General features: G+C 42.5%; 1 protein-coding gene across 1 annotated transcript in view; it reads left to right on the top strand.

The window, feature by feature from the left end:
* cacna2d3a (calcium channel, voltage-dependent, alpha 2/delta subunit 3a) overlaps nucleotides 1-23,334 on the top strand; it is a 1,147,786-nt gene that overhangs the window by 178,017 nt on the left and 946,435 nt on the right. Inside the window, exon 3 of the mRNA XM_070894764.1 lies at nucleotides 2,597-2,713. Coding sequence (XP_070750865.1) covers nucleotides 2,597-2,713 — 117 coding nt within the window. The remainder of the gene's footprint in view (nucleotides 1-2,596; nucleotides 2,714-23,334) is intronic.

The raw sequence follows: 23,334 nt of genomic DNA, 5'->3' as shown, positions 1-23,334 counted from the left end.
TGTAGGAGCAGCGGCCATTGATCGTGTTGACCCGCTGTACACCGGTGTCCCGGGTATTGTCCCCACCATCTTCTTATCTGCTTTCCGACCCATCCGATTCGTATACCAGCCGAGCTGCCGTTTTTTTGCACATGCGGGCCAAATGCCCTGTATATTCACAATTTCTGAAAACAGCCTGCTGAAATTGACATCCCTTGATGAGTGCCCACCCCCACACCTCCAGCACAGACCTGTTCCATTGTTCAAAGAGTTTCCAAAGAATGAGCTGCGTCTGGCTGATCTCTCTTGAGCTTCTATCAGTTTGTAGTTGATTGCTCGCATTGTGGGTTGATGAGGTGTGAACGGCCGTTCCTGTGGCCCTTGATGGCTTCTGCCTGCTGTCGAGAACCTGTTCTCCCGGTTTTGTCTGGTCTCTTACCAGTGTGCTCAATTCTTCAAACGACTTGCTTGCTGGTTTTTCGGGTTCCAACAGATCCTTCATTAAAGCGTATGTTTTCGAGCCACAGCTGGTCAAGAGATGGGCTCTTCTCTTGTCTGCCTTATCGTCGCCTAACCAGTCTTTGGTGACAAAGCTTTGCTGGAGTCTATAAAGTCCTCCCAATTGTCTCCCGCATTGTACTTTTCATCTGATCCGTTGTTCGCCATTCTGTGGATTCTGTAATCTCGTAACCCGTCGCCACTGTAAAGTCCTGTCCCCTCAGTACAGATTCACACGAGGCATGTAGTGAAGTCAAGGTCACTCTGGACCTGCACCTTTATTTCACAGCTCTGGAATGCTGCACTTGCCTGAGACCTGCCCTTATATACCTGTCTCTTGCAAGTGCACCCCTGGTGGTAAGGTATGCTGGTGGTTACAGTTCATATCTTATTACAGTCATGTATAGTATGTTAGGATACAGTTATATATAATAATGTAAGATACATAACACTCCCCATCTCCCCCTTCCCCCATCCCCGCCCGCAAATTAGATAGAATTCTCAAACCATGACAAAAATGCACAAGATCCGTATTTGTTACATACATAGTTGGGTTGAGTTTCTGCTCGTTTTGTGCCCAGATTCCAGCCCAATCGGTCGAACCAGCGCAAATGATTGGGGAATTTTAAACATAAGTGAGTTACACTCAAAACTACTTGCCTTAGTGTTTTCTGTGATCTTTTACGTTGGCTTAAGATTCCATTTTCCAGGATTTGGCACTACCCACAACACCAGCCACAACCCCAGGTTGACATTGCGCGTTTCTGACAATTGCACTGGTTCAGGAAGACTCCTCATACTGCGCTCATGTTCTGACGCGCACAGCCACTAGTAGGCACATTTTAAAAGTTTTTCCATATCAATTTTTAACATTTTTTCCAAGAAACTGACTGGTGTACACCAACAAAACTAGTAAATGGTTCATTATGGTTTTATTTAAAGTCATTTTCAGTGATTTTAAATCAGGTTACTCACAGGTGGAAGATTGAACACTCTTATTAAATAATGCTAATTTTTGTGATAAACCCATAATCAAACTGCACCAGGTTACCACTCTTAAATACATCAAGGAATAATGGAAAGAAAAAAAAAGATTACGTTGTATTATGCTGCCCGATTGTGCTGGTCCATGGAAGATATATATTTGTATTTTATCGGGACTTGAACTGTAATCTAACCAGCACAATTGCAAGCACATTTTGGGCACAATTTCCCAATTGTGCTCAAAGTGGAAACTCTAACCCAATGTATCTCTCATGGCATTGCTCACAGGAAATCATTGAATACATTACCTAACTTACTTTGCGTCATTTTTGTGTTGCTGGTTGCAAGTGTCTTTCTCACTGTCTTGTAATTTCTTTATCCCATGTGCTTCAGTCTCCACGGATGGCAGCATATCACCAATTGCCATGTACTACCACATCACCTGTCACTCTGCCCCAACTAGTCTACTGTTGCTTTTTGAAATTTTACATGCATTTGAGCCTTCTATAACATGCCTAATCTTTAAAACTGTCTGAAAAAGAAAATGTAACTGTCCTAATTTTTTGTATATGCTAATTTATTTAACGTTAATGCTAAATTGATATCTTTTTCAGATTTTGGTTCTGTCCTGTTTACAGCAGGATCTGATTCTGCATTAGAATTTATTTGGAGTTCGATGAGTTCAGTATAGTGGCTCAGTTCAGGATGATCTAAAAGGCTGGATGTTAGAAACACTTAACACACTTAATTCAAATTCTTTACTCTTTTGAAGGAAGAGTTAACCCATTTATCTTAAATGAGCTAATGCCACCATTTAAGTAACGTGGAGAAGAATTTGATACAAATATATTATGTTTGTATGATATTCATCACAGTAATTTCCAGGTTACAGAGTTTGCATCAAAGAAAGATACAACTTGCAATTATATACACCCTTTCACGATTCCAGGACGTACTAAGGTGTTTCACAGCCAGTGAGGTATTTTTGGAGTGTAGTCACTGTTGTAGTCAGGTTTAGGCATGAAAGTTAAAAGATGGTACAGTTCTGTCTGATTAGAAACATTTTATTTTCCCTACTACCTGCTGGGAAGAATTTAAAAAAACACATGAATTGATTTCCTTTTGTTTTTTACAGAAATATAAAGAGCATGAAAAATCTGTCACTGTTGAGGAAATAGATGGCCTCCAGCTTGTCAAAAAACTGGCAAAGGATATGGAACGAATGTTTCATAATAAAGCTGAAGCAGTAAGAGTAAGTACATCCATAAGATTGCTGGAACAAATTTTTTGATAATGTGCATTGTAACAGAACCCTGTTTGCGTTTCCGTTTGCATCATATAGATATTTTCAAACATGAAAACCTTCAAAGGTAATATTCTGAAACAATTACTTGTTAAAGACAACCTTGTCCTCGTTGCAAGTGCACACAAATATACCACACTATAGCAGTACACTGTTCACATGATTAGCGAGCATTGAATCTGCATCCCACTGATAAGAAGGTAATCCTTCTACTCGGAATTACCCATAAGCTGCATCAAAACGTGGAAAATATTAATTCTGTAAGCCCGTTATTGCACATTCTAACCTAATCAATTATATGTATTGCATATAACTCATTCATGAGACCTGGCAGTAAAACTTCTCATTTTCTGTTGAGGTGAATGAGTAGAAGTAGGAGTGGGAACACATTGCAACCTTGCTAAATCTATTCCTTTTAGCTTAACGTAACTACTTGTAATATGTGCTTGCAGTTACTTTGTAACTGTATTACTTTGCAACTGTAATTGTAGGTTGCCATGTCTTCGTGAAAACTCCCAGTACTGAACAAATGGCATGTAATGCTTTTACTGTGACCTGCAATGATTTGATGCCGTACTTATACTTATCTCGCAACATAAGGGCTGACTTCTATTTCATACACTTCACTTCAGTTTTGCTCAGTTATAATGTTTTTGCTGAAAGTTATCTTGTCATACATAGCATATTTGTGTATGCAGAACTCAGTATAAACTGATCTACACATATCATGTAACAACAAACTTACATTTATAAGAACATAAGAAATAGGAGCAGGAGTAGGCTATTTGGCCCCTCGAGCCTGCTCCGCCATTCAATAAGATCATGGCTGATCTGATCATGGGGTCAGCTCCATTTCCCTGTCTGCTCCCCATAACCCTTTATTCCATCACTCAAAAATCTGTCTATCACCGCCTTAAATATATGCAATGACCCAGCCTCCACAGCTCTCTGGGGCAGAGCATTCCATAGATTTATGACCTACTAAGAGAAGAAATTTCTCCTCATCTTAGTTTTAAATGGGCAGCCCCTTATTCTAAGACTATGTCCCCTAGTTTTAGTTTCCCCTATGAGTGGAAATATCCTCTCTGTATTCATCTTGTCGAGTCCCCTCATTATCTTATAAGTTTCAATAAGATCACCTCTCATTCTTCTGAACTCCATTGTGTATAGACCCAATCTACTCAACCTATCCTCATAAGTCAACCACCTCATCTCCGGAATCAACCTGGTGAACCTTCTCTGAACAGCCTCCAATGCAAGTATATCCTTTCTTAAATACGGAGACCAAAACTGTACACAGTACTCTACTCACCAATACCCTGTACAGTTGTAGCAGGACTTCTCTGCTTCTATACGCTATCCCCCTTGCAATAAAGCCCAACATTCCATTTGCCTTCCTGATTACTGCTCTTCCTGCATACTAACTTTTTGTGTTTTATGCACAAGGATCCCCAGGTCTCTCTGTACTGCAGCATTTTGCTATTTTTCTCCATTGAAATTATAATTTTCTTTTCTATTATTTATGCCAAAATGGATAACCTCACATTTTCCCACATTATACTTCATCTGCCAAATTTTTGCCCACTCACTTAGCCTGTCTATATCCCTTTGCAGATTTTTTGTGTCCTCCTCACAATTTGCTTTCCCACCCATCTTTGCATCATCAGAAAACTTGGCTACATTACACTCGGTCCCTTCATCCAAGTCATTAATTTGGTTGTAAATAGTTGAGGACCCAGCACCAATCCCTGCGGCACCACACTAGTCACTGTTTGCCAACCGGAAAATTACCCATTTATCCCAACTCTCTGTTTTCTGTTAATTAGCCAATCCTCTATCCATGCTAATATATTATTCCCAACCCCGTGAGCTTTTATCTTGTGCAGTAACCTTTTATGTGGCACCTTATCGCATGCCTTCTGGAAATCCAAATACACCACATCCACTGATTCCCCTTTATCCACCGTGCTCGTTACATCCTCAAAGAACTCCAGCAAATTTGTCAAACAAGATTTCCCTTTCATAAAACCATTTATATAACGACCAAGGCATCTAGTATAATTTCACGTTCACTCGTCAATTCACTATGGTTCTTTTTATGCTAGTGCCTAAGACCAATTTCATCCCCAATATTGTTTTCCAAGTTGGTCATACCTCCAACCACTCACCACCAGTTACAAATTGCAGCACATTAGTTTGATCATGAATGTTGAGAAACTCACATTACTGAGGTGGGAGACAAGTTAAACATTTCACATCACTGTGCAGGTAACTGTTTAAAAATAGAATCACTCCTTTTTATTGTATCTTTCATTCTCTCTCTTGGAATGCTAATTATTTTTCTTCCTTTTCACTGTTATCTTTCAATCTGACTGCTACTTTTTTTTACCAGTGCCTCCATTCAGCTGTTATTCTTTGAGACATTTCTGTCACATTGTTAAATTTTGTGTCACATTCTCATCTGCTATGCATTTTCTCTTTTTGGGATCCTTTCGTGGGAATCCATCTTTCTCGCTTGTCTTGCTCATTTTTATTTCTCACCAACCTGGCTAACCCTGAAAGAATTTCAGCAAATATATGGAACATGTCTATAGTGTGAAGATGTGGTTGAACAAACACAAATTGACTTCAGAGGTTGTCAGTACCAAACCATGTCGCTAAATCCTATCAGCATACTAATATGATAGCAGTGCTAAATGTATACATTTCATACAGATACTGATTATAAAAATAAATTGCATACTAGGCAGAAATTAAGAAAAACTGGAACTGAGTAGTTTTCTCCCAGCAATAATTACTCTTTGTGCATAGGAGAAAATTGCACCCTGAGTTCTAATTCATTTTGAATATAAGGTATATGACAAAATATATTTTCATTGTGAAAATCATTTCTCGTCATAGTTTGCATTTTATTGTAATGTTACTCAATGACTATTAAAGAAAATTAAACAGCAGCATTATGACTTAAGTGGATTGAAAATCGTCTTTATAATAGAAAGCAAAAGATTGTCAGAAGACAAGGTTGTTTGGAGGCAGTGCCAAATGGAATCCACCCTTGATATCTTCTTGTTTGTAATATTCCTAAACAATATGTACTACTTATAACACTGGAAGATTTGCTGAAAACATTGAGTTATGTACAAAAAGGAGGTTGATAACATTGAAAAGTATCGGGAGAAATTAAATTGATGCAAAGGAATGCAGATAGAATTTAATGTGGATTAACCTAAGTTACTGAGACGTAGAACAGAACACATGAAAGATATTCAAAAGCAAAGGTAGAAAAGGAGAAAGATTTTGATATGATTGATGATTAGCTGAAAGTATTTGAGAATTTTATAATCAAATTTTTTCAGAATCCATATATATGATTATTACTATTCAGTAGCAGTTTTAATATTTAAAAATACAAACTTATTTATGCAGATAAATTATACTGAAACAAAATGCATGGCAATAAACATTACAATTTTTGTGCAAAATCCTATTTAATTATACAAAATTACAACATAATAATTCAAAAGAATTAATTCAAAAGAATTATTATTGGCATGTGTAACTAGGATCAAAAATAGATTCCATTTGCAACGTCCAAGAGGTCTGGTTATCACATTTTTTTGAATAAACATAAATTGATGTAAAAATGTTTTGTGCAGAGAGCCTTTTATTCAGGCAGCCTTATGACTGCTTTTCTTATGACACAGATGCTCATTATTGCTTTTGAATGAAAAGTAATTGCTACTGTACAGTAATTCAATTCCAGTGTGTACACGCTTCAGTTCACTGATGTGCTGTGGTTGTATTGGTCGAAGGGTTTTGTCATGAAACCTCAGTGTGAGACAGTCACATCCTATTACTTTTTACAGTGCATTACTATTTGCATTAATGTAACATTTTCTCCATTAATATAATGTTTTCTTGGTATTATGAAAGGATTTTTCTGGTTAATTTTTTGATACTGTGCTGCAGTGACTAACCTTCGGATGAAATGATCTTATTGTGGTATTCCTTGAAACTTAGCATTCAAGCAAGAGGACAATCTATTGGCAAAAATTTGCAGTTCTTCCCAATATAGTTATTGTCGCATTACTCTATATTACAGTAGTAGTCAAATATATATTTATCTAGGTGCACCTGCTCAATCAGTGCCAGACATGGTCATCCTACAGAGAACATTGTTATTTTGATAATTATGAAAAAAACATGCTACTATTTTGTACTTTCTGATTTTAAACAAATGCCATTGATTAGAGAAGTGTTGCTCAGAGGGGACAAGTCAAACAGTTGGTTCAAACATAATAGTGAAAGATATTTTTTGTTCTCAAAAAGTATGTATTTTTTGAAGAGGAATATTGACTATTTCGAGTTTTATTCTGTAATAAATCAGATACTTGTAATTTTATTAAGGGCTAGAATTTCCAAACCATCTGCCAGTGCCCAATTGCCGCCCAAGATTCCCAACATCATTGTCGGTGAAAAATTCCGCCAAAAAAGAAAAAAATCCACCCAGCGAAAAAAATGGGCGTTGCACCCCGATTCTCGATGAAAAAGTGGAATTTGGAGTAGATTGGGCGGTTCTTAAAGAAAGTGGCCGATAATTAATAAATTGAGTAAAAATTTACACCGAGGTTGCGGGTTGGGCCTAGGAGGTGAAAAACACAAAAAATATTTTTTCAAAAAACATAAAATAAAAAATCATAAAAACATTCTCAGGACACTTGTCACTTAAATCACTACAAGAGAATTTTAAAATAATTAGTAAAAAAAGCCAATTACTTACCTTTTTCTTGCAGTGCTACTCACCTACTGCCTAGCTCCGCTGATTCCCGTGGGTGTTTTTTTAAATACTTAGCTACGGGTCACCACTGAGCTAAAAATCGTGCCATGGCGATCTGTGGATCGTGCATGCCGGTGGTCCGCTCCCCAGCGGTAATTCGAAACCGCCGGCGGAACTCAGCTGGGGAATTTCTCACCGACCTGGTTCTCGCCCAAAACGGCCAATACCACTGAGAAACTGGGCGGTGAACCACTGGAAACTCTAGCCCTATTTGACATAAGGGGAAATTTACTGCTGCTATGATCCATACTGGACGCATGCTGTCCAGTATTTTCTAACTGGGCTGCACTGGTAACGCAGGAGGTTGTATATCTGGCACCTGCAGGCCTCATTGAAGGAGTGAAAAGCATGTAAATGAGGGAGAGCTTCCCTCTCTTGCATTTTCCATAGTTTGCTTCTGAGCTGCAACATCCTCACTGAGGGCCATTATAAAATTATGCACTTCCAAAATTACTTCTTGGCTTTCAGAACTGAATACCTTAAAGTGCATGTTTCTAGTTTTTTTGAAGAATGTGAGCTGCTATTTTCATTGTTTTTAGTTGTTTTTGTAGTGCAGGTATTTAATTAGATGCATTTTTTTTCATGTATAAGTTCAATTCTGTATTTTACGTATATTTTTTGTCACTTACCATTGAAGGGAATTTAATTGTCAATTGCAACAGTCTCTGAATTAGGGAATTAGAGCTTTAGGAGGAGTCTGAAGGATATAGGAAGTCGACACCTGCCCTTCTGTTGGGGTAAAAAGAAGACTTCTCTCCCTCGGGGTGGACTACCTGATATAGATAATCGAAACCTCGCCCTTCGCCCTCTGTATAACGATCACGGAATTAAACAAACGAAACCTTCAGTTCAACCGGCTTTATTTTGAGCAAATGCAAAGGAGGATTCAATTGTTGAACCTTCAAAATACAAAAGGTTTCGAGTATAATTTATACAGGTTTTGGAGAGGAGCTACCGTCCTGTAAAATCATTGATAGGTCTATTGCTTTCAGTGGAGTTACATTGATTTGTCGACTCTTTTCAAACTGACTCTGAGTGGTACATGCAATTGTCCATCTCCCATCATATGTTAATTGTGTTGTTCCATGATTTGTACTTTGCCATAGTCTATATGATGCCTGAAGTAACTATTCCAAAATACTGGCTTTCTTATCTCTTCCTCAGAGACTTCTAATCAAAATTGTAACTGCTGACTTCTGCTGTTTTGTTAAGTATTACTAAGGTTAACCAGACAGTTTTAATACGTGTTTTGCCCACTCCAAAGTTTCATCCCACATTCTAAATCCCAACTTAATTATCTTTTGATGGACTTCTCCTAGCCCATCTTTAAACATCCTGTGCTTGAGGAATTCCAATTTTTGCATTTTTTGCTATGGCTGTGCACTGCGCTATCCGTCCGTTCCTGTCTTTTATCTCTTCCAGCTTATTTATCTTAGCTTCTAACTCTTGGGGCCCAAGTTTCCACATGATTTGCGCCTGATTTTTAGGAGCAACTGGTGGAGAACGGACTATCTTAGAATTCGCAATTCTCCACATTTTTTTTTCTGCAGTTCTAGTCAGGTAGAACAGTTCTACTTTGGAACAGAATTTTTTCTTCAAAAGGGGGCGTGTCCGGCCACTGACGCCTGATTTGAAAGTTTCTACAGTGAAAATGTACTCCAAACTAAAGTAGAATGGAGCAAGTGAAGATTTTTGTAGAACTGAAAAAACCTGTTCTACACATTAAAAAATCAGGCGCAGGTTACAAATCAGGCGTCCAGAACGAGGTGGGGGGGGGAAGGGAACTCATTAAATTCTACAATAAATCCTTATTTATACTTATACAAATATTATACAAATAAATCCAACCTGAATAAACATTTATAAGCAAGGAAAAGATTAAATAAACCATCTTCCTACCTGTGTGAAAGTGCTTCAGCCAGGGAGAATGCTGCAGCAAGCCTCACAAAACGAGGGAGCCGACCGAACGCGGGCGGGGGGGAGGAGGGAGGAGGGAGCCGACCGAACGCGGGCGGGGGGGGTGGGCGGGAGAAGGGAGGGAAGGGAGTCGACGAACGCGGGCGGGGGGGGGAGGAGGGAGGAGGGAGCCGACCGAACGCGGGCAGGGGGGGAGGAGGGAGGAGGGAGCCGACCGAACGCGGGCGAGGGGGGAGGAGGGAGGAGGGAGCCGACCGAACGCGGGCCGGGGGGGTGGGTGGGAGAAGGGAGGGAAGGGAGTCGACGAACGCGGGGGGTGGGGGGAGGGAGCCGACGAACGCGGGGGGGCGGGAGGGAAGGGAGCCGACGAACGCGGGGGGGGGGGGGGGGGAGGGAAGGGAGCCGACGAACGTGGGGGGTGGGGGGAGGGAGCCGACGAACGCGGGGGGTGGGGGGAGGGAGCCGACGAACGCGGGGGGTGGGGGGAGGGAGCCGACGAACGCGGGGGTGCGGGAGGGAAGGGAGCCGACGAACGCGGGGGGGGGGGGGAGGGAAGGGAGCCGACGAACGTGGGGGGGGGGGAGGGAAGGGAGCCGACGAACGTGGGGGGGGGGGGAGGGGGAGGGAAGGGAGCCGACCGAACGCGGGCGGGAGGGAGGGAGTCAGGGAGGGAGCTGACCGAACGCGGGGGTGGGGGGGGAGGAGGGAGCCGACCGAACGCGGGGGGGGGGTTGGAAGGGAGGGAGCCGACCGAACGCAGGGGGCGGGAGTGGGGAGGGAATGGAGCCGTTCCAGACCGCTGGCGGGAAAGAGAGAAGGCTGCAGGAAGCCTCAGAAATTGAGGAGCCATTTCCCGACGGCAAAAGGCGGAGGTCGTCGGGAAACGGCTGCCTCAACTTTCTGAGGCTTCCTGCACCCTTCTTACTGCTACAAGAAGCCTCTGTGCTGATGGAAATGTACTTTTATTAAAAAAATTTTAAAAACTAAACAGCTACAAAGAACTACAAAGAATTACAAAAATGACCGAGTGCCAATGTTATTTTCGCACTGAGCATGTGCGAACGCTCCAACGCGCACGTGCAGCGTTGCCGGCAGGAAAAAAAAGAATTTAAATAGTACCTGCCCCCTCCCACTTACAAAATTGGCGCGAGTGTAGGCTCCGCCCCCCTGCATGCTGCGCCAGGCAGACAAGGAGCTGCAGAACGCTCCAGAATCTCGATTCTTTTTTTTTAGGCGCCGTTTTAGGCGCGAAAAACGGGCGCCCAGCTCGGAGGGGCGCCCGTTTTTTTTCTTGTGGAAACTTGGGCCCTTGAATTTGTTTTGTTTGAGTATCTATTCTTATTTTGACTATCCCATCATTTCCTCTGTCTGTCAGGTGAGTCTTCATAATGCCCAGTATACAACAGCTCTCAATGGAAAGGTTAACTCCGTTACAGGTTTGTAAGAAGGCCTGACGTCATTACATAGAAACATAGAAACATAGAAAATAGGTGCAGGAGTAGGCCATTCGGCCCTTCTAGCCTGCACCGCCATTCAATGAGTTCATGGCTGAACATTCAACTTCAGTACCCCATTCCTGCTTTCTCGCCATACCCCTTGATCCCGTGATTACGTGACTTTGCGTAATTTTTTAAACACTTCCCGATATCAGAAATTTTTTCCCACGTCTTTGTGCCTTCAAAACTTGCTTATAAATTAGGAATCTGTTAAAACAGCAGAAATCATTGGTAAAGCTGTCATTATGAGCTTTAAGTAAAACGTTCTCATCGGGAAAGACAGCATTTTAGATTAAACTCCAATTGTTTCTAAACTTCCAATTCAAATACTTGCCAAAGGTCTTTTTTAATTTATTTAAAATGAAACCACACATTTTTAATAGCTATTTTGTTTACTGAAATCCAATTTAAAATAAAGTACCGGCAACTGTGGCTTATTTTTCTTAACTCTGTAAATCATAGCCACAACAACCAGGAAACTGCCACACTTTTGACATTTTCACACAAGCTATATACATTCAAGCATTTCGGAAAGATAGACAAGAAGGGAAAGGAGGTGGGGTAGCTCTGTTAATAAAGGATGATATCAGGGCAGTTGTGAGAGACGATATTGGCTCTAATGAACAAAATGTTGAATCATTGTGGGTGGAGATTAGAGATAGTAAGGGGAAAAAGTCACTGGTGGGTGTAGTTTATAGGCCCCCAAATAATAACTTCACGGTGGGGCGGGCAATAATCAAGGGAATAATGGAGGCATGTGAAAAAGGAACGGCAGTAATCATGGGGGATTTTAACCTGCATATCGATTGGTCAAATAAGATCGCACGGGGTAGCCTTGAGGAGGAATTCATAGAATGCATACGGGATTGTTTCTTAGAACAGTATGTAACAGAACCTACAAGGGAGCAAGCTATCTTAGATCTGGTCCTGTGTAATGAGACAGGAATAATAAACGATCTCCGAGTAAAAGATCCTCTCGGAATGAGTGATCACATAGAAACATAGAAACATAGAAAATAGGTGCAGGAGTAGGCCATTCGGCCCTTCTAGCCTGCACCGCCATTCAATGAGTTCATGGCTGAACATGCAACTTCAGTACCCCATTCCTGCTTTCTCACCATACCCCTTGATTCCCCTAGTAGTAAGGACTTCATCTAACTCCTTTTTGAATATATTTAGTGAATTGGCCTCAACAACTTTCTGTGGTAGAGAATTCCACAGGTTCACCACTCTCTGGGTGAAGAAATTCCTCCTCATCTCGGTCCTAAATGGCTTCCCCCTTTTCCTTAGACTGTGTCCCCTGGTTCTGGACTTCCCCAACATTGGGAACATTCTTCCTGCATCTAACCTGTCTAACCCCGTCAGAATTTTAAACGTTTCTATGAGGTCCCCTCTCATTCTTCTGAACTCCAGTGAATACAAGCCCAGTTGATCCAGTCTTTCTTGATAGGTCAGTCCCGCCATCCCGGGAATCAGTCTGGTGAACCTTCGCTGCACTCCCTCAATAGCAAGAATGTCCTTCCTCAGGTTAGGAGACCAAAACTGTACACAATACTCCAGGTATGGCCTCACCAAGGCCCTGTACAATTGTAGCAACACCTCCCTGCCCTTGTACTCAAATCCCCTCGCTATGAAGGCCAACATGCCATTTGCTTTCTTAACCGCCTGATGTACCTGCATGCCAACCTTCAATGACTGATGTACCATGACACCCAGGTCTCTTTGCACCTGCCCTTTTCCTAATCTGTCACCATTCAGATAATAGTCTGTCTCTCTGTTTTTACCACCAAAGTGGATAACCTCACATTTATCCACATTATACTTCATCTGCCATGCATTTGCCCACTCACCTAACCTATCCAAGTCGCTCTGCAGCCTCATAGAATCCTCCTTGCAGCTCACACTGCCACCCAACTTCGTGTCATCCGCAAATTTGGAGATACTACATTTAATCCCCTCGTCTAAATCATTAATGTACAGTGTAAACAGCTGGGGCCCCAGCACAGAACCTTGCGGTACCCCACTAGTCACTGCCTGCCATTCTGAAAAGTCCCCATTTACTCCTACTCTTTGCTTCCTGTCTGACAACCAGTTCTCAATCCATGTCAGCACACTACCCCCAATCCCATGTGCTTTAACTTTGCACATTAATCTCTTGTGTGGGACCTTGTCGAAAGCCTTCTGAAAGTCCAAATATACCACATCAACTGGTTCTCCCTTATCCACTCTACTGGAAACATCCTCAAAAAATTCCAGAAGATTTGTCAAGCATGATTTCCCTTTCACAAATCCATGCTGACTTGGACCTATCATATTACCTCTTTCCAAATGCACTGCGATGACATCCTTAATAATTGATTCCATCATTTTACCCACTACCGATGTCAGGCTGACCGGTCTGTAATTCCCTGTTTTCTCTCTCCCTCCTTTTTTAAAAAGTGGGGTTACATTGGCTACCCTCCACTCCATAGGAACTGATCCAGAGTCAATGGAATGTTGGAAAATGACTGTCAATGCATCCACTATTTCCAAGGCCACCTCCTTAAGTACTCTGGGATGCAGTCCATCAGGCCCTGGGGATTTATCGGCCTTCAATCCCATCAATTTCCCCAACACAATTTCCCGACTAATAAGGATTTCCCTCAGTTCCTCCTCCTTACTAGACCCTCCGACCCCTTTTATATCCGGAAGGTTGTTTGTGTCCTCCTTAGTGAATACCGAACCAAAGTACTTGTTCAATTGGTCCGCCATTTCTTTGTTCCCCGTTATGACTTCCCCTGATTCTGACTGCAGGGGACCTACGTTTGTCTTTACTAACCTTTTTCTCTTTACATATCTGTTGAAACTTTTGCAATCCGTCTTAATGTTCCCTGCAAGCTTCTTCTCGTACTCCATTTTCCCTGCCCTAATCAAACCCTTTGTCCTCCTCTGCTGAGTTCTAAATTTCTCCCAGTCCCCGGGTTCTCTGCTATTTCTGGCCAATTTGTATGCCACTTCCTTGGCTTTAATGCTATCCCTGATTTCCCTTGATAGCCACGGTTGAGCCACCTTCCCTTTTTTATTTTTACGACAGACAGTATGGTTGAATTTGTAATACAGATTGAGGGTGAGGAAGTAGTGTCTCAAACGAGCGTACTATGCTTAAACAAAGGGGACTACAGTGGGATGAGGGCAGAGTTGGCTAAAGTAGACTGGGAACACAGACTAAACGGTGGCACAATTGAGGAACAGTGGAGGACTTTTAAGGAGCTCTTTCATAGTGCTCAACAAAAATATATTCCAGTGAAAAAGAAGGGTGGTAAGAGAAGGGATAACCAGCCATGGATAACCAAGGAAATAAAGGAGACTATTAAATTAAAAACCAATGCGTATAAGGTGGCCAAGGTTAGTGGGAAACTAGAAGATTGGGAAAATTTTATACGACAGTAAAGAATGACTAAGAAAGCAATAAAGAAAGGAAAGATAGATTATGAAAGGAAACTTGCGCAAAACATAAAAACAGATAGTAAAAGCTTTTACCGATATATAAAATGGAAAAGAGTGACGAAAATAAATGTTGGTCCCTTAGAAGATGAGAAGGGGGATTTAATAATGGGAAATGTGGAAATGGCTGAGACCTTAAACAATTATTTTGCTTCGGTCTTCACAGTGGAAGACACAAAAACCATGCCAAAGATTGCTGGTCACGGGAATGTGGGAAGGGAGGACCTTGAGACAATCACTATCACTCGGGGGGTAGTGCTGGACATGCTAATGGGACTCAAGGTAGACAAGTCCCCTGGTCCTGATGAAATGCATCCCAGGGTATTAAAAGAGATGGCGGAAGTTATAGCAGATGCATTTGTTATAATCTACCAAAATTCTCTGGACTCTGGGAAGGTACCATCGGATTCGAAAGCAGCTAATGTAACACCTCTGTTTAAAAAAGGGGGCAGACAAAAGGCAGGTAACTTTGGACCAGTTAGTTTAACATCTGTATTGGGGAAAATGCTTGAAACTATCATTAAGGAAGAAATAGCGGGACATCTAGATAGGAATAGTGCAATCAAGCAGACGCAGCATGGATTCATGAAGGGGAAATCATGTTTAACTAATTTACTAGAATTCTTTGAGGATATAACGAGCATGGTGGATAGAGGTGTACCGATGGATGTGGTGTATTTAGATTTCCAAAAGGCATTCGATAAGGTGCCACACAAAAGGTTACTGCAGAAGATAGAGGTACGCGGAGTCAGAGGAAATGTATTAGCATGGATAGAGAATTGACTGGCGAACAGAAAGCAGAGAGTCGGGATAAATGGGTCCTTTTCGGGTTGGAAATCGGTGGTTAGTGGTGTGCCACAGGGATTGGTGCTGGGACCACAACTGTTTACAATATACATAGATGACCTGGAAGAGGGGACAGAGTGTAGTTAACAACATTTGCAGATGACACAAAGGTTAGTGGGAAAGCGGGTTGTATAGAGGATACAGGGAGGCTGCAAAGAGATTTCGATAGATTAAGCGAATGGGCTAAGGTTTGGCAGATGGAATACAATGTCAGAAAATGTGAGGTCATCCACCTTGGGGAAAAAAACACAGTAAAAGGGAATATTATTTGAATGGGGAGAAATTACAACATGCTGTGGTGCAGAGGGACCTGGGGGTCCTTGTGCATGAATCCCCAAAAGTTAGTTTGCAGGTGCAGCAGGTAATCAGGAAGGTGAATGGAATGTTGGCCTTCATTGCGAGAGGGATGGAGTACAAAAGTAGGGAGGTCTTGCTGCAACTTTACAGGGTATTGGTGAGGCTGCACCTGGAGTACTGCATACAGTTTTGGTCACCTTACTTAAGGAAGGATATACTAGCTTTGGAGGGGGTACAGAGACGATTCATTAGGCTGATTCCAGAGATGAGGGGGTTACCTTATGATGATAGATTGAGTAGATTGGGTCTTTACTCGTTGGAGTTCAGAAGGATGAGGGGTGATCTTATAGAAACATTTAAAATAATGAAAGGGATAGGCAAGATAGAGGCAGAGAGGTTGTTTCACTGGTCGGGGAGACTAGAACTAGGGGGCACAGCCTCAAAATACGGGGGAGCCAATTTAAAACCGAGTTGAGAAGGAATTTCTTCTCCCAGAGGGTTGTGAATCTGTGAAATTCTCTGCCCAAGGAAGCAGTTGAGGCTAGCTCATTGAATTTATTCAAATCACAGATAGATAGGTTTTTAACCAATAAGGGAACTCAGGGTTATGGGGAGCAGGAGGGTAAGTGGAGCTGAGTCCATGGCCAGATCAGCCATGATCTTGTTGAATGGCGGAGCAGGCCCGAGGGGTTAGATGGCCGACTCCTGTTCCTAATTCTTATGTTCTTATGTTCATTTCATTTTTTAAGGTCCTGTTGACTGAGTAAATCTTGTGTTTCATTTCTCTCGGCACTTAAATGCTGGTTTTATCTTATTTGTCCTCTCTGCAACATTTTCTAATTCCCAGTTTTTTTTCTTCCTTTGCTGAGTTCACATAACTTAGATCTTTTCTTCTCATTATTTTCAAATCCCTCTCTTGCTTGTTTAGACGTTTCAGGACCTTTTTCTTGATAAGCACCATCCATTTTGAAAAGGTTTTCAAACCCGAAATTTAAATCTCCTTTATTGCAGTGAAACTTTCTCATAACTTAAAATCATTATCAACATAGAGTGTCTTTCATCTCTTTTCCAATATTCACACTTTGAAACAAAGCCAAAATTCCACTGTGGCCATTATGTTAATTACCCTCCAATTAAGCCAATATCTTTTTCATAGCCAATATTAACTAGTATCCAGTAAGTTACGTCTTTTTCCATTTAAATCTCCTTTCTTCAAATTAGTTTTTGTATCTAACAAACATTTTACACAGAGGGCTTGTGTCTCTGTGAATTTGTTTATTTAAACTACTAAAGACAATCGCAAACACTGTTTTCCCAATTAGATGTTCAAGTTGTTTTGTTAGCAGTCTAGCTTCAAGGTTGCATCTTTATCTTTTGATAAAAACAAGCTGTCCTTTGTGAATTTTATGTTTTTTCCAACATTATTCAACAGTCAAGAAAGCTTCCACACGAATACTTTCACTTAAAGACAGACATTCACACCAAATTTTCATTTAATACAGCTTATCCTATGTTTTTTTCAGTAACTTAATGCATGCCATATTTCATCTTTCCTGCTAGCATTTATACCCGGGACCCTTTTGGTCCATTTCTCAGAGACACCCCTTCATCTTCATTTTATCCCACTGGCCAGTTTTCCTAAACATCCTGGGGTCCCATCCTCTTTTTAGGTTGTATTCCTTCTTTTTCAGGCACACACCTATCCCCAACCTTGGTTTTCGTCCTTCCGTGGTTTGCTATAACTTTGTTCTGCAGATTGCCCCCTTCTAGTTCTTTATACAGATTACCTCCTTCCCCGTCAATGCTACAGCTACAGGTGGTACAAAAAACATACTCACTATCATTGCTAGCTGTCACATCATCCAGGTCGGAGGGTCTGTACCCTGTTCGCAGTGCCAATTGTTGGGGTAAAAGGAAGACTTCTCTCCCTTGAGGTGGACTCCCTGATATAGGAAGTTGACACCTGCCCTTCTGTTGGTGTAAAAGGAAGACTTCTCTCCCTCGGGGCGGACTACCTGATATAGATAATCGAAACCTCGCCCTTCGCCCTCTGTAGAAAGACCAAGGAATTAAACAAACAAAACCTTCAGTTCAACCGGCTTTATTTTGAGCAAATGCAAGGGAAGATTAAATTGTTGAACCTTCAAAATACAGGAGGTTTTGAGTGTAATTTATACAGGTTTTGGAGAGGGGCTACCCTCCTACAAAATCATCGATAGGTCTATTGCTATCAGCGGAGTTACATTGATTTGTCGACTCTTTTCAGACTGGCTCTGAGTGGTACATACAATTGTCCATCTCCCATCATATGTTAATTGTGTTGTTCCATGATTTGCACTTTGCCATAGTCTATATGACACTAGAAGTAACTATTCCAAAATACTGGCTTTCTTATCTCTTCCTCAAAGACTTCTAATCAAAATTGTAACTACTGACTTCTGCTGTTTTGTTAAGTGTTACTAAGATTAACCATACAGTTTTAATGCATTATAAGTGAGCTATACCTACATAAGCAAGTGTTACATACAATAGATAATTATTCCTCAGAACCTCCTAATACTGATTAGTTCGCTACCTTCAGCATTGTGTTGTGACGACCTATCTGTCTGCTCTTTGCCTGCTACAACTCTATCCCTTACACAAGTCATCATCATAGGCAGTCCCTTGGAATTGAGGAAGACTTGCTTCCACACTTAAAATGAGTCCTTAGGTGGCTGAACAGTCCAATACGAGAGCCACAGTCCCTGTCACAGGTGGGACAGATAGTTGTTGAGGGTAAGGGAGGGTGGGACAGATTTGCCGCACGCTCTTTCCGCTGCCTACGTTTGATTTCTGCATGCTCTCGGTGATGAGACTCGAGATGCTCAGCACCCTCCCGGATGCACTTCCTCCACTTACGGCGGTCTTTGGCCAGGAACTCCCAGGTGTCGGTGGGGATGTTACACTTTATCAGGGAGGCTTTGAGGGTGTCCTTGTAACGTTTCCTCTGCCCACCTTTGGCTCATTTGCCATGAAGGAGTTCCGAGTAGAGCTCTTGCTTTGGGAGTCTCATGTCTGGCACACGGACAATGTGGCCTGCCCAGCGGAGCTGATTAAGTGTGGTCAGTGCTTCAGTGCTGGGGATGTTGGCCTGTCGAGGATGCCAATGTTGGTACATCTGTCTCCCAGGGGATTTGTAGGATCTTGCGGAGACATCAATGGTGATATTTCTCCAGTTACTTGAGGTGTCTGCTGTACATGGTCCATGTCTCTGAGCCATACAGGAGGGTGGGTATTATTACAGCTTGTAGACCATGAGCTTGGTGGTAGATTTGAGGGCCTGGTCTTTGAACACTCTTTTCCTCAGGTGCCCAAAGGCTGCACTGCCACACTGGAGGCGGTGCTGAATCTCGTCGTCAATGTCTGCTCTTGTTGATAAGAGGCTCCCGAGGTATGGGAAATGGTTCACGTTGTCCAGGGCTGCGCCGTGGATCTTGATGACTGGGGGGCAGTGCTGTGCGGTGAGGACAGGTTGGTGGAGAACCTTTGTCTTCCGGATGTTTAGCGTAAGGCCCATGCTTTCGTACGCCTCAATAAATATGTCGACTATGTCCTGGAGTTCAGCATCTGTATGTGCGCAGACACAGGCGTCGTCCGCGTACTGTAGCTCTACGACAGAGGTTGGGGTGGTCTTGAATCTGGCCTGGAGACGGCGAAGATTGAACTGGTTCCCACTGGTTCTGTAGTTTAGTTCCATTCCAGTAGGCAGGTATACAGGCATCATGGGCATGTCTGCAAACGATCTGGCTCTTTACCCATTCAACATAGGCTGGCATTCTCCTTCCTTCCCCCAATAATGATGGCACTTTTCTTCCCGGAGAGCTGTGTTGTTCTTGTAAAGCTGTTGGTGAGCTTTTGCTAGATTCTAGACTGGCATGTATTATGGAAAACAAATCTGAAAACATCTAAAAGGCAACCATTACAATGAAAATTCTAAATCAACTCAGCATAAGCATGTTTTCAATGAACTGGCGCACCAAATGCCATCCATGCCATTAGCCTCCACGACGTCACACCATGCATGTCCGTCCATCCATTCAGCTCCTGGTCAAAAATAGAGCCCAGGACAAATTAACCCTTTGCAAAAATTCAAAATCCAGTTCTGATTAAGAGTGCTTGGTATGTTGGTGTTTTGTACTTGGGTGCTTTCCCTTTGTTACTGTAAGATGTTCAGCTGAGGGGCAACATATCTTGATCCTCTGGGCAGCAACACCTTTCTCCTTAGTACTATCTTTAGCTGCTTATACTTATTTGTGCTCTAAATATCACCTAAGCACTTTCATCTGGGTCACTTTCCAACTTCCCTGAGATAGATATCTCTGAGCTGGTGCTTGTAAAGGATTGATTGAGTGATAACGCGAGCTGCGAAGTGTTGGCAGTGCCAGATGCAGTGAGGCCTATGTCATCTTCCTCTGTAATATCTGGTGGAACAAGAGAAAAAGAGAGATTAAAATAGTTTCCTCTGATGGTTTCCTAAGGAGCCATGCACATTTTCATAACATAGTGTATTGACAGTTAATGAAGAGTATTGTGCACCTTCAGTGCTGCCTGACCAGCTGGGCCAACCATCTACTGCTTGTCTTCTTCCAATATACAAAGGCACAGAGGAATTCCCAATGGCAAATTACATTGTGTGAAATGGTGAGGGGAAATGGCAGCAGCCTACCCAGTAGCTCAGAGGCAGCTGTTAAAGTAGATGGCAACCGCAAAAAAAAAGTCAAAATAAGTTTAAACTTGATGCTGTGCTCTATAAATTCTCTTCCACTTTCTGCTCAACATCTACAAACCCAGACCATCTGGTTTTTACAGGCAAGAATATGAATCAATAAAATTGATAAACAAAATTGATGTCATGATATGTTTGCAAGGACATGCATAAAAATGAGCAGTGTCTGCTTGTGATCCTGAAGACAACTGTGGAAAATATGACGGGAGAAAAAAATGGATGGAGATTCAGCATCACAAAATCCCACTCAATTTTCTGATCAGACCCATCCAATTTACATCAGTAAATTAGGTGAATCTGATCAGGAAATCCATAGTTATCTCTTCATATTATGAAATGCTAAATCTCTATTGATCACTTCAGTAAACCATTGCTATAATTCATAATTTGAAAGCAGCTAAATTGTATATTGTAGATTATATACAGATATAGTTACAGATGCCCTTAGAAACATAGAAATCTACAGTGCAGAAGGCGGCCATTTCGACCCACTGTGTCCGCGCCGGCCGACAAAGAGCCACACGGCCCTCGGTCAGCAGCCCTGAAGGTTACATATAAACCTATGAACAATGAACAATGGCGGAAAGGTAAAGAGCATCCGGCATAACCAGTCCATCCCACACAACTGCGGCACCCCCTGCACCGTAACATTCTACACGCCATCCCCAACTGGAGCCATGTGATCTCCTGGGAGAGGCAAAAAAACAGATTAAAAAACCCAGGCCAATTGGGAAAAAAGAATCTGAGAAAATTCCCCTCTGACCCATCCATGTGATCAAAACTAGTCCAGGAGATCATTCGATTCCCTGCAGTACACATCTTGTTACAACAAATGGTTATCCAATCTAATCCCACTTACCAGCTCTAGGTCCGTAACCCTGCAGGTTATGGCACTTCAAGTGCCCATCCAAGCACCTTTTAAATGTGAAAGTTTCTGCGTCCACCACCCTTCCAGACAGTGAGTTCCAGATCCCCACAACCCTCTGCATGAAGAAGCCTCTCCTCAAATCTTCTCTGAACCTTCCACCAACCACCTTAAAACTATACCCCCTTATAATTGTCACCTCCACCAAGGGAAATAGGCTCTTGTTATCCACTATATCCAGGCCCCTCAAAATGTTTTGCACCTCAATGAGGTCTCCTCTTATCCTCCTCTGTTCCAATAGGAACAAACACAGCCTATCCAGTCTGTCCTCATGTCTAAGATTCTCCATTCCAGGCAGCATTCTTCTCTGCACCCTCTCTAGTGCAATCACGTCCTTCCTATAATACGATGACCAGAACTGCACGCAGTACTCCAGCTGTGGCCTAACCAGAGTATTATACAATTTAAGCATAATCTCCTTGCTCTTGTATTCTATGCCTTGGCCAGTAAAGGCAAGCATTCTATATGCCTTCTTAACCACCTTATCCACTTGGCCTGCTACTTTCAGGGATCTGTGGACAAGCACTCCAAGGTCCCTTTGTTCATCTACGCTATTAAGTGGTCTACCGTTTAATGTGTATACCCTTTCCTTATTAGCCCTCTCCAAGTGCATTACCTCACACTTCTCTGAATTAAATTCCATTTGCCACTGTTCTGCCCACTGTTTAGCTTGTTTGATCTATTCTGTGTAATACTTGCCTCACTGATAATGGCACTAGTACCACATTTATTCATCTATAGCTTTACTTAGCTAAATTAGGAACCATTTGACCACTGATTTTTCTGAGCTTCATTTGTGCCCTTCTGTACTTTCACTTTTAATAATGTTTTTGTTTTTCTCTGTGAAATTTAATTCAAGAAAGACTTGGATTTATATAGCGGCTTTCACGACCACTGGACGTCTCAAAGCGCTTTACAGCCAATGAAATACTTTTCGGAGTGTAGTCACTGTTGTAATGTAGGAAACGCGGCAGCCAATTTGCACACAGCAAGCTCCCACAGACAGCCTACTACTTCTTAAGCATTCCCCCGGAGTCGAGGATGACTTGCTTCCACACTAATATGAGTTCTACAGTGACTAATAAGTCCAATGTGGGACCTTCAGATTCTGTCACAGGTGGGGCAGGTGGTGGTTGAAGGGACAGATGGGAGGGGTGCTTGCTTTGTCGTGCGTGCGCTCCTCCCGTTGTTTGTAGTTGGTTTCTACGTGCTCCCAACGAAGAGACGCAAAGTGTTCGGCGCCTTCTTGAAAGCTTCGCCTCCACTTTGAGCAGTCTTGGGCCAAGCATTCCCAAGATTCGGTGGGGATGTTACATTTTTTCAAGAAGGCTTTGAGGGTGTCCTTGAAGCATTTTCTCTGCCCTCCTGGGGCTTCCCTGCCGTGACGGAGCCCGGATTAGAGTGCTTGTTTCGCGAGTCTTGTATCAGGCATGCGGACAATGTGGCCTGTCCTTCGGAGCTGGTTGAGCGTGGTCAATGCTTCGATGCTGGGGATGTTGGCCTGAGAGAGAACGCTGATGTTGATGCGCCTATCCTGCCAATGGATTTGCAAGATTTTGCAGAGGCAGCATAGGTGGTACTTCTCCAGTGCTTTGAGGTGCCTACTGTACATTGTCCATGTCTCTGAAGCATATAGGAGGGCGGGGTATCAAATTGCTCTTTAGACCATGAGCTTGGTGTCAGGTTTGAGATCTTGGCCTTCAAACATTCTTTTCCTCAGGCGACCAAAGGCTACAGTGGCACGCTGAAGGCAGTGTTGGATTTCATCATCGATGTCTGTCCTCACTGACAGAGGGCTCCCTAGGTATGGAAAGTGTTCCACGCTGTCCAAGGCCTCGTAATGGTTCTTGATAATCGGGGGGCAGTACTGTGTGGCGGGGGCAGGTTGGTAGAGATCCTTTGTCTTACAGGTGTAAAACGTAAGGCCCAGTCTCCCGTATGCTTCAGTGAAGGTGTCAATGATGGCCTGGAATTCGACCTTAGAGTGTACACAAATGCAAGCGT

This window comes from Pristiophorus japonicus, chromosome 12 (assembly GCF_044704955.1).
Source record: "Pristiophorus japonicus isolate sPriJap1 chromosome 12, sPriJap1.hap1, whole genome shotgun sequence".
Lineage (NCBI taxonomy): Eukaryota > Metazoa > Chordata > Chondrichthyes > Pristiophoridae > Pristiophorus > Pristiophorus japonicus.
Note: the sequence above shows the minus strand (reverse complement) of the source record. Positions and strands in the feature narration are given on the sequence as shown.